General features: G+C 48.2%; 1 protein-coding gene across 5 annotated transcripts in view; it reads left to right on the top strand.

Annotated features, from left to right (window-relative positions):
- The first annotated feature begins 502 nt into the window (after nt 1–502).
- The window catches only part of LOC144770244 (uncharacterized), a 56,157-nt gene continuing 45,179 nt past the window's right edge, over nt 503–11,480 (top strand). Inside the window, exons 1-2 of one of the 5 annotated variants that reach the window (XM_078654589.1) lie at nt 503–571; nt 2,288–2,549. In XM_078654589.1, the coding sequence (XP_078510715.1) occupies nt 535–571; nt 2,288–2,549 (299 nt within the window). In that variant the 5' untranslated portion in view covers nt 503–534. Of the gene's footprint in view, nt 572–591; nt 740–792; nt 871–2,284; nt 2,550–11,480 lie in introns of those variants that run through there. The other 4 variants (XM_078654588.1, XM_078654590.1, XM_078654592.1 and 1 more) reach the window with 4 other exon arrangements.

Genomic DNA, 11,480 nt, shown 5'->3' with positions numbered 1-11,480 from the left:
TTGCAACATAAATACATACCGTCCAACACACTTCCCTTACACATACATCTGGAAAAGATCCCATATATGCCAGTAGCCCCATTTCAAACGTTACAATCCCGATTTTTACGCCACAAATGGCTTTATTTTGGTTGTCCCCTTCCCGAAATTGCCTCTGTTTCAAAAGAAGTTAATAGATTAAAAAAACTCCTTCCGATTTTTCCCCCTCAAATCTACCACTTTTCCGCTCTAAAATGTTGCCATGTAGGATGTCCCTACATTGAAAGACAGTCCAGGACCGAAACATTTGCGTCACCTGTGACAGAAAGCGTGCAACGATCTACAATAAAGAAACATTGGTGTTTCCTAATTTTGCTGAATATAGTCAATTGTTGTAGTATTTGTCTCTTTTTTTACCCATCGCTCTTGGTGTGTGTAGGTGGGGCTTGTTTAGGCTACACTTGAGGGGAAGTTGGTTATACACGCTGGCGTGGTCGCGCTGATTGGTTGCGTCAGAGGTCTGTGTGCTTCCTGTCTGACCAAGGAGTGACAACAATGGAGCCCGTAGGGCTAGTGCAGACCAGCAGTGGGGGTGAGGGCGCAGGGCTGTGGGTGCCCACAGAGCGAAGCACGGGATCTATATATGGTTGCATGTCAATAGAATATGTTGAACAAATCCATTTCGGTGCGACAGAAAATGCAAAATATAAAGGACCATGATGTGGAGGCTAAGGGGGAGAGGTGGGCCCCTGCTTGACAGGTGACAAGAGACGTGGCTAGGGGGCGTTACGCGACTCACTTTACAATTCACCACTGTGCGAGAAGCAGGGATGTTGTGAGAAAGGTAGCGAGAGAAGGGGTTGAAAGCAAGGATATTGTCGGCATGCAGAGGTAAAGCGTTCCTGGATACTGGGGGGGAGGATAAATGTGTGGACGGTGCTGGATATTGGGGTAAGGGACAACTAGGGTAGAATGTCCAAATTAACCATTTTTGTATGAAGGGCAGTGGATGCTTCTCCCGGTGATGGATCTGTTATCTTCACTTATAGAAAGATATTTAATGTCCTAATATATCTCTTTTTTTTATTGTATGGAGGGCAGTAAAATGCCCCTCCTGGTGATTAATCTGCTGCCTTCCCCTTGTATTTCCTTTGCTATGACCTTATGCAACTTGAACCTGTTGTCACCCGATATGTTCTCCTTAATCACCATTTGTATTGGTTGTCACCTGTGTACTGTATAGCGCTCCTTTACCCTTGGGTCATGTTCGCGCATGATAAAACAAGGGTGGATACGACATTAATTACAGGTCTAGACCTATGCGGTACTTGATTTGTACAGGGCATAGCTCTGCAGAGGCAGAACGGTCCATGAAACGGACTGAGTGCTGAAGGGGATATATAAGAAGAAGGTAGTCGCGCACTGGTCGTGCCGAGTAAAAATTTGCTTTTAACAGCGTCGGGTCAAATGGGCCTAGAGTGCTGAAGTGCATTTAGGGGGCATAGGCATTAGCGCCGTTGTTGGCTGTGGGACGGCTTGAGTCGTTACCTTGGCGACGTTTGACGTACTACTGACCTCTCCACAGCCTCGCCTACATAACGGAGTACCTGCTCGGATATGCAGCCTACTCTGTCTTCCTGACATCTGTCTTTCCCTGCCCCAGGCCAACCCACTTTTCGGAGCGTTCGATAACTCGGACTGACGCATGGTAGCACCTACATTTCAAATGGGCAGTACAATGTGACTAACTCCTCCCCTGTCTAGTTCGTCTTTGAATTCCAGAGGCCAGACAAGTGACTGACTCGGGCACCAGCCCTACCGTCATCCTTAATGCACCTCTCTAATAGCTTGCTGTCTATGTGCAACACCCGGCGGCTTTTTAATTGCTTTCTTTCCCAAACCCATCGACGTCTTGAACGCATGTTACAGACTCATTTCTATTCCTACTGGCATAATTGGCTGGCTGTAGTACAGAGGAATGTTTAATAATTTTTTCAATTTGAGAATATGCATACTAGTAGGTGTATTGATGAATGGTACCATAAATATATTTATCGAGCTACGTCTCGAGGGTTACCTCGAAACAAACCACAATCTGTCTTGCAGTATTAGACATACATGCTGAGAAAATACATATGATGTACTCGTGTCTGAAACGTTGAACACTTTGTTTTGTACAAATATTCTAAATCGCGTTACTAAACTGGTGTTATTTAAAGCGACAAAACCTGCTTTCGTTTTTGTTGTGTACAGTAATTAACGATATACTAATTGACCGATGCGCTTTGTGTTTGTGTGCGCGCAGCAGTGGAGGGATTCTGCACCCCCGGCTCCACCCGAAAAAAGAAGGTGCGCTTTTTAGCGCAACACGACATTATGCTGCTGCGCAAGGTGGTGATGCAGAACCCATTTGCCCTCAAGGAGCCAAGGCACGTGTGGGCACGGATTGGCGAGGAGATGAACGCAGCTCTGCAGGACGAGAGCTTCGAGGTGGACTATCGGCGCTGCCGGGAGCGCACGGCCCTGCTACTGCACTACTACAAGAGGCAAAATTTCGCCGGACTCCGGAGGTGAGGACTGCAGGGGTCTCCTTCATTGGGTCAGTAGAAGCTGCTTTTCCCCTGTAACCGACATGGTCTATCATTTAGTCCTTCTCTAAAACATAACGCAGTTGTCCAAAGATGCTGTCAACCATATTTAGATGTTTGTGTCACCTTATTGTGACTTTTCAGCACCAAAGTCATCTATCGCTAATTGAGACCTCAGTCCATCATGCCATTGGTTGGTAGAGTCATGAGCAGGAGAACTGCCAGTTAGATTCCTGATTTTCCAGATTGCTGTCAGTTTCTTGCCCCATTAGTGGTTATATTCCTGATCCCATGACGCTGTGATGACGGCTGCTGGGATGATGGTGTTCAGTTTGAAGCCTTTTTTTTCTGATAAGTGGCATTTTCAGGGTTACTCTTTGGGACCATTATTGAGTGGAAACAAGGAAAAGCGTCTAGTTTTTATCCCATTTGCATAATAGGATCATCATTTTGAGTTAGATATATTTTGGCCTTGTAGTCTTTGAGAGAGCAGAGAGAGAATTGTGAACTTCACTATTTGTGCTACTGGGATTAATAGGAGAGCGTTCAGCCTTTTTATTCTGTGCTTTTTTTCCCTGAAATTCTTGCAGAACATTGATTTGTTTTTTAATCTGAATTAGTTTTGGATCTGTTGCGAAATCTGTAACTTTTTTGGGGGAGGATCACCATTGTATGTGGTACAGTAAACCAGGCAAGGCACTAACCAGGCCCTTCTGAGTTCCAGTCGATCAGTAAGTGTGACAGGGCTTTCCTGAGCATCATGACCAGGTCATCTGCATTCTTAACAATGTCATATACCTGAAAGGTGCTGCCAAGGTCCGACTCAAACATGACATTGAGGTTCTTTATTATTATTATTTTTTACTCTGGGGCCGAGGAACAATTTGCATGTCCCAGTACGAGGATACACTCTTGAGCTTTATTCAAACACAGAAAACTCTAGTATTTAGTTATTTTTCTGAAGCCCTTTAAGTCCAATTAGTGTTGCGCGCATGATATGACCGCCTATATGTGTTTCGTCCATCTAAACTTTTTCCAAAGCTTTATATGTAGTGAAAGATTTATTTTGCCTGATCTCTAAGAAGTAATACTGCATATTACAGATTGGAAATCTCTAATAAATGCGCTAGTACAAATAATCTAGGACTCTGCAGAAGTGTTCAACTGTTGTGTGCTTGCATGTCATGAATTAAGACTCTTATGTGAGTGTTTTGTTTGGGTACGTTTGTGGAGGGTAAGCTCTGGTAATGATCATTACAGGTGGCAGAGATTTTTTTGACATTTTTTTATTTATGATGCTGCTTATATAGCACAGACTTTACCTCATGGGTAGCACGGCACTTCACATAGAAAGACAGATTTCATACAACTAGATTACAGGACAGAGAGACACATCGCAGATGCAAAGTTGCGAGGAAAATAGAACAAGAACAGAAGCTACTGTAGCAAGGGATGGGTCCAATAATTATCCTGTTGCAGATGGAGCGTGAATAGTGAGCTTTTAGAGCCTCACAGTAGGCTATGAAGTTTGCATTGTATCACAGTTCTTCGAGGAGGATATCATAAGTCTTAGGGGCTTGAGAGGAGAAAGCTTAGAGAGTTTTTGATCTTTTTTTTGTTCTGTTTCGTGAAATAATGTTTTGCGTCTAATGTTTTTCTGGTCTCTTGTGATGCGAAGTTTGTTTTTTAGGTATGAGTAGGAGGGCCAGCCAAGGTGAATCGCCTTGTGAGAACGATTTAGGTAAAGAGATGCCAAGAGAGGAGAGTGTATTGAAGCCAAGATTGTACAGAGGAAAGGGTTCTTTTGAGTAAAGAGATGACCTGCGGAATACACTGCTGTGGTCCTTCCAGTAATTAAATGCCAACGAATAGCTTAACATAGTCTTCAGTTTACTGATTCTTATTATACTAAAGGCAAGGAAGGTGTCAGACTTCTTCCTAGATACTTGAACTAGCAGGGACCGGTCAACATCAAGACAAGATTCTAAGCGCTGTCTACAAATTAGTACACTGGTTACCTAATCTACAATGTAGAGTTGCTCACTCGCATCACCTTAATTTTGTGGTAGCTGAATCAAGCAGTCTGAACTGAGCTCAGTAGAGGCAATGGTGGAGGTTTCGATTAATAACAGTACAATATAGTTATAACAGTTGCAGTCGCACATAGGTCCGCCTCTGAATAGCGCACAGGCCTGGGGATTTTCATGTTTTTTTGTTTCTTATTAAATAAAAGGGTCAACCCTTTAACACTGTGCGGCTGTATGTCATTCACACAGATCAATAAAGCACCAATATATCACAAAAGAAATACAATTGTACCACTCTGCATCCACCTTATGTATGATATTTACTGTTTGTGATCACATGCAGTTCTATGATGTTTGTAATTAGTTTGAGAACACAGAGGATCGTCTTCCTACAACCAAAAACAGTACTTCCTAATACAGTGTTCATGATTTCTTGCAAAATGAAGCTAAAAACAATGCTGTAAGCTCTGGGAAAATAAAATAGGATTGTAAAGGAATACAATCAATTTGTCGAATTGTTTATGCTAAAGATATATGGGGTTTGGGTATTCTTGCTTTGTCTCACAGTTTAGGGTTAAGATTTGCAAATACACTTAGGGGATTCATGCCTAGGTGGCACAAACTAATACATAAATCGGGTGGTCTGCTTGAGAAGTAACCCTTATGTACTGGTACCAGATTGATCTTGAATTCGAAGAATCAATAGAAGATGTTGTGGTAGATGGGTTGCCTTTGCAGTCACCTTGTAGACAGGCGCCATCTCCAATGTTATATTCCGCTTTTGTACAAAAAGATGTCCATGATTATTTCAGGATAACCATATCATGCCGCTACAATATAATCACAGTCGGTCTTCTATTTGTACTCTTTCTGATATTCACGATCATCATAGTTTTTGAAGCAGTGAGACATAGTTTTTTTAATACTAATGGTCAGTAAAAAAAATGTATACGGGGGGCTATTAAGACCTCCAAGGACTCCATTTACATGAGTAATCACCCATGGTGCTGTTACTGCTCACCAAAACCACTCAAATTCCACCAGCCAGGATGTTGAACAATGTGGTCCAGGGCCGCCTTATGTCTAATTAATGTGAATACCCATTTATAGTCCCTTAAAAGTCAGCAGATAAGTTCAATTTAGGGGCTTCTCAAACTTGGCAAAAAAAGAAAGTGCGGTTATCATGAAAGGGGGGGAGGTACTAGTTCTAAAGTTACACTGACTTGTATTGGGTCATTGGCAGTATTGATTGCTTACCCTATGAGAGTAATACCCCTATGCCCACAACTATGAAATCTATTTAAGTAAGGTAGTGTAAGCAATTTTCAAAAATAGTAATAAACATTTGGTTTGATATTCATTGAGTAAAGTGGTGGTCAAAGATTACATACTGATCGTCACATACGCTTAATTTTATGTAGTGGAAAACAAATGAATTTAATTGCAAGACATCAGAGAACTTAGACCAACCGACACATGCTTCGCCTCTGAATGGCGAACAGGCCTGGGGATTTTCTTTTTTTTTTAGCATTATTAGTTACAGAATTACAGGATTTCCATTCATGGACATATATATTCACATGAAAAAAATGAGTAAAAGCTTCTACTTTTCAGTTTTCTTATGTGACATATGTATGTACATGCTTGGAATTCTTGTAATTCTGTAACTAATAATACTTAAACAGCCTTGAAAAATGCCCAGGCCTGCGCACCAATGAGCGACAAAACACGTGTTGGCTGGTTTACGCTCTCTGCTGCCTCGCAGTTAAATAGATGCTTTCATTTGCTTTCAACTTGTGATGATTAGTACGCAATCTCTGATCACTATCTTACTCAAGGAATTTCAAACCATGTTTATTCCTAATATTGAGCTTTGCATACTCTATCTTATTTAAAAAAAAATGCTGGGGAATAGAAAAAGGATAACCGGTAGGGGCTGGGTAGTTGCACAGTCAGGGAGCTTCATTCTTACATTTTGGGCAGGAGACCATGGAATCATCATACTGGGTTATATATCTCATTAGGGGCAAATTAGAGGGATGCAGGAGAACCAGGTTACACCCTCCATTCAAATTATTAAAGAACAATATAAAGTGCCTGGATTATAATTATGCAGGAAGTCTCAAAGAACAGTGGGCATTGTAATGACGTCACCCACCCAAAGGTGGCATGCTTCATCTCAAGGCCTTTCACTGTGTTAGAAGAATTCTATCAGTCTGGGCTACGAGTCTGTTAAAAAAGGGTTGCTCTATACAGTGGAAATGTCAACTGCAGTGTGATAGTAGGAGCCTAAAAGTCCTATTATGGGATGAAACAAACTCTGAATGTAGATGGGTAAATATTAAAAAGACCTACTGCTAGATTGACAAACCATATTATGGTCTCCAGTGTGTAGGAGTGAAATAAAGGGAGATTTTAGCCCTAGTAAATGTCATAGAAAAGTGTTGGGAGAGTTTTTGCCCTAGTAAATACCATAGATAAGTGTCGGGAGATTTCTTCAGGACTGACCCTCACTGAATGTATTAATTTTTTTAACTCGTGCAACTTTATAGTTAAAAAATTCAATTACAAAGCCTAGTTGTACATTTGTGGAACTATGTGTCCAATTTGGGTGGCCTTTGTGTAGACAATGTATAGAGAATCAGGAGACCAACATTAAACAATGCTTTTTCACATAGAATTTCTTAGGGTAAAACCCTAGTAGGTGCCACTGTACACACATCGAAAGTATGATTGTGAGTACGCAACATGCACATGACAACCCTCTGCCCCCGTTTTATATATTTTTTTAAATGACAACACAATACTGCATTTTTAGATTGAGCGTAGGCAGCGCGCATGCACTATCAGCAAGATCTGTTATCTCCTGTATCGACTTTTGGCATGCCCATGAATTGCCATCTGTTCATTGTTGTGCCATTTAGAAATACAGGGTTTTTTTAGGTGCATTGGGTCCTAGTCCTAGGACGCTCCCGCGCCGCACGGCCACCAGCTGCTGCGTGTGCTTCCCCTTCCATTGTGCCTTGCTGCCCGACTGCCGCCTCGTGACCACGCCCCCTCCTTCGAGCGGCGTGGTCCGTGATCAGCGCTCTTCTCCCTGTGCCCCTGGTGTATTTACTGTATTTACTGAGTAGAATTGTATTTGTTATAATTGTTGTTTCTCCCGCTGTATTTCCTGTTTCTTTCCTGCCTGTTGCCGCCCTCCGTCGTCCCTCCCCGCTCCCCGCTTCCCGCCACCAACGCTGATCCCACCCCTTTTTTCCTTCTGTTCCCTCCCCGCTCCCGCCTCCCAGCTGCTCCGCCCACCCGCGCACTTGGCCATATATGGCGACCGTGCGACGCAGGTGAGTGTGTCCTAGGACGCTCCCGCGCCGCACGGCCACCAGCTGCTGCGTGTGCTTCCCCTTCCATTGTGCCTTGCTGCCCGACTGCCGCCTCGTGACCACGCCCCCTCCTTCGAGCGGCGTGGTCCGTGATCAGCGCTCTTCTCCCTGTGCCCCTGGTGTATTTACTGTATTTACTGAGTAGAATTGTATTTGTTATAATTGTTGTTTCTCCCGCTGTATTTCCTGTTTCTTTCCTGCCTGTTGCCGCCCTCCGTCGTCCCTCCCCGCTTCCCGCCACCAACGCTGACCCCACCCCTTTTTTCCTTCTGTTCCCTCCCCGCTCCCGCCTCCCAGCTGCTCCGCCCACCCGCGCACTTCGCCATATATGGCGACCGTGCGAACGCGCAGCGTTGACGCGCAGCGGGCGCACCGATTGTGCGCCGAAGGCGCGCCAAAGGTAAGCCCGTCTGCGCCCGTCCGCGCCTGGACCGCGCCCAGGGCCAGGACCCCTGGCCCCCACCGACGGAAGCCGACCCGACGAACCTACAACGCCGCCGACCTCCTCGCACTCCATACCGGCGGCATCCCGGGATGTCACCGAGCCACCCCGAAGCACACCCACGGACCCTTCAGCTGCCACGCCTGCAAGTTCACCTGCATCCGGACCTACCCTGCTCCACCACCCGCCAAGCCGAACACCAGCAGCAACCACCTCAAGTGCATCCTGCTCAACACCCGCTCCGTCCACAGACACGCCATCGAACTCTGGAACCTCCTCGACACCACAGCCCCTGACGTCGCCTTCCTCACTGAGACCTGGATGAACGCCTCCTCAGCGCCCGACATCGCCATCGCCATCCCAGAGGGCTACAAGATCACACGGAGGGACCGCACCGCCAACCAGACGGGAGGAGGCATCGCCATCATCCACAGAGACACCATCCGCATCACGACCAACACCGACGACACCCTAACCACCGCCGAACACCTGCACTTCCAGATCCACACGGACCCCAGAACAACCCTCAGAGGCACCCTGATCTACCGCCCCCCAGGACCACGCACACGATTCAGCGAAGACATCGCCGACTTCATCAGCCCGCATGCCCTCCCCTCCGCCGACTACATCCTCCTGGGGGACCTCAACTTCCACCTGGAGAACAACAGCGACCGCAGCACCAGCACCCTGCTCGACAACCTCGCCAACCTCGGACTCAAGCAGCTGGTGACCACCCCCACCCACCTCGCCGGACACACACTCGACGCCGTCTTCTCATCCAGCAAAGACATCGCCTTCAGCCACGCCACAGGACTCCACTGGACGGACCACAGCTGCGTCCACTTCACCTTCAAAAGAACGACGATCCACCACCACCAGCAACAGGTTGCCCGAAGAAGCTGGAACAAGATCACAGCCGACCAGCTCACCACCTCCCTGAGCCAGCACCCTCCCGCCGGCTCAACGAACCCCAGCCAGGCCGCCGACAACCTCACTAAGTGGATCAGCAACTGCGGGGGCGAACTCGCCCCTCTGAGGACCCCGCCCAGCAGACCCGGCAGCAGAAAAGCCCCATGGTTCACCGACGAACTCAAGAGCTCCAAGAAGAACTGCCAAGCCCTCGAGAAAGTGTGGAGAAGGGAACCAACAATGGACAACATGACCAACCTCAAGCTCGCCACCCGGAAACACCACCAACTGATCCGCGCCACCAAGAAAAATGCCTACAAGGACCGGCTAGACAACAACGCACACAACTGCAAGGAACTCTTCAACATAGTAAAGGAGCTCTCCAACCCCAACGCCGGAAACAACGACATCACCCCGTCGCAAGACCTCTGCAACTCCCTCGCCTCATTCTTCCACAACAAGATCGCGGACATACACAACAGTTTCAGCATCCAACGCACGCCACGACCACAGCAACGCCACCCACCACCACCCTCCGCGCCTGGACTCCGATCAGCACCGAAGACACCATCCGCACTATGAACTCCATCCACTCCGGATCTCCAACCGACCCCTGCCCTCACCACATCTTCAACAAGGCCGACACTGTCATCGCACCCCACCTGCGGGACATCATCAACACCTCCTTCGACACCGCCACCTTCCCGGAGAGCTGGAAGCACGCGGAACTCAGCGCTCTACTGAAGAAACCTACAGCGGACCCCACCGAACTCAAGAACTACCGTCCCATCTCGCTCCTTCCGTTCCCGGCCAAAGTCATCGAGAAGTCCGTCAAAAAACAGCTGGCCGCCTTCCTCGAGACGAATGGATCCCTCGACCCCTCACAGTCTGGCTTCCGAGCCAACCACAGCACCGAGACCGCCCTCATCGCTGCCACCGATGACATCCGAACCATGATGGACAACGAATAAACAGCGGCCCTCATCCTCCTAGACCTCTCCGCGGCGTTCGACACTGTCTGCCACCGCACCCTAGTACAGCGCCTCGGCAACATCGGAATCCAGGAGAAGGCACTGGAATGGATCACCTCCTTCCTCGAAGGAAGAACACAGAGAGTCCGCCTACCACCGTACAAGTCAGAGGCCACCGAAGTCATCTGCGGCGTCCCCCAAGGATCCTCGCTGAGCCCCACCCTCTTCAACGTCTACATGAGCCCCCTCGCGGCCATCGCACGCAAACACAACCTCAACATAATCTCCTACGCCGACGACACCCAGCTGATCCTCTCCCTGACCAACGACCCCGCCGCCGCCAGAACCAACCTGCACGAAGGGATGAGAGATGTAGCCGAGTGGATGACGACCAGCCGCCTGAAACTGAACTCAGACAAGACGGAGGTCCTCATCCTGGGCTCCTCGCCCTCCGCCTGGGACGACTCCTGGTGGCCCCCCGCCCTGGGCACCGCACCCAAACCAACGGACCACGCACGCAACCTGGGCTTCATCCTGGACTCCTCCCTCTCCATGACCAGACAAGTCAACGCCGTCTCCTCATCATGCTTCAACATCCTACGCATGCTACGGAAGATCTTCTGGTGGATCCCCACCGAGACCAGGAAGACCGTCACCCAGGCCCTCGTCACTAGCCGACTGGACTACGGCAACGCCCTCTACGCCGGAACCACCGCCAAACTCCAGAAGAGACTCCAGCGGATACAGAACGCCTCAGCCAGACTCATCCTCGACCTCCCACGAAACAGCCACATCTCCGGACACCTGAGAGACCTGCACTGGCTCCCCGTCAGGAAAAGAATCACCTTCCGTCTCCTCACCCACGCACACAAAGCCCTACACGACCAAGGCCCGAGCTACCTCAACAACCGAATCAACTTCTACGCTCCCAAGTGCCACCTCAGATCAACCAGCCACGCCCTCGTCGATGTCCCACGCATCCGAAGAGCGACAACAGGAGGAAGGTCCTTCTCCTACCTGGCCGCCAAGACCTGGAACTCCCTCCCGACCGACCTGCGCCTGACCCAAGACCACCTCGCCTTCAGGAAGAAGCTCAAGACCTGGCTGTTCGAGCAGTAACGGCACCCCCCCTCCTAGCGCCTTGAGACCCTACGGGTGAGTAGTGCGCTATATAAATGTCT

The sequence above is a fragment of the Lissotriton helveticus genome, chromosome 7 (assembly GCF_964261635.1).
Source record: "Lissotriton helveticus chromosome 7, aLisHel1.1, whole genome shotgun sequence".
In the NCBI taxonomy this organism is placed as follows: Eukaryota; Metazoa; Chordata; class Amphibia; order Caudata; family Salamandridae; genus Lissotriton; species Lissotriton helveticus.
Note: the sequence above shows the minus strand (reverse complement) of the source record. Positions and strands in the feature narration are given on the sequence as shown.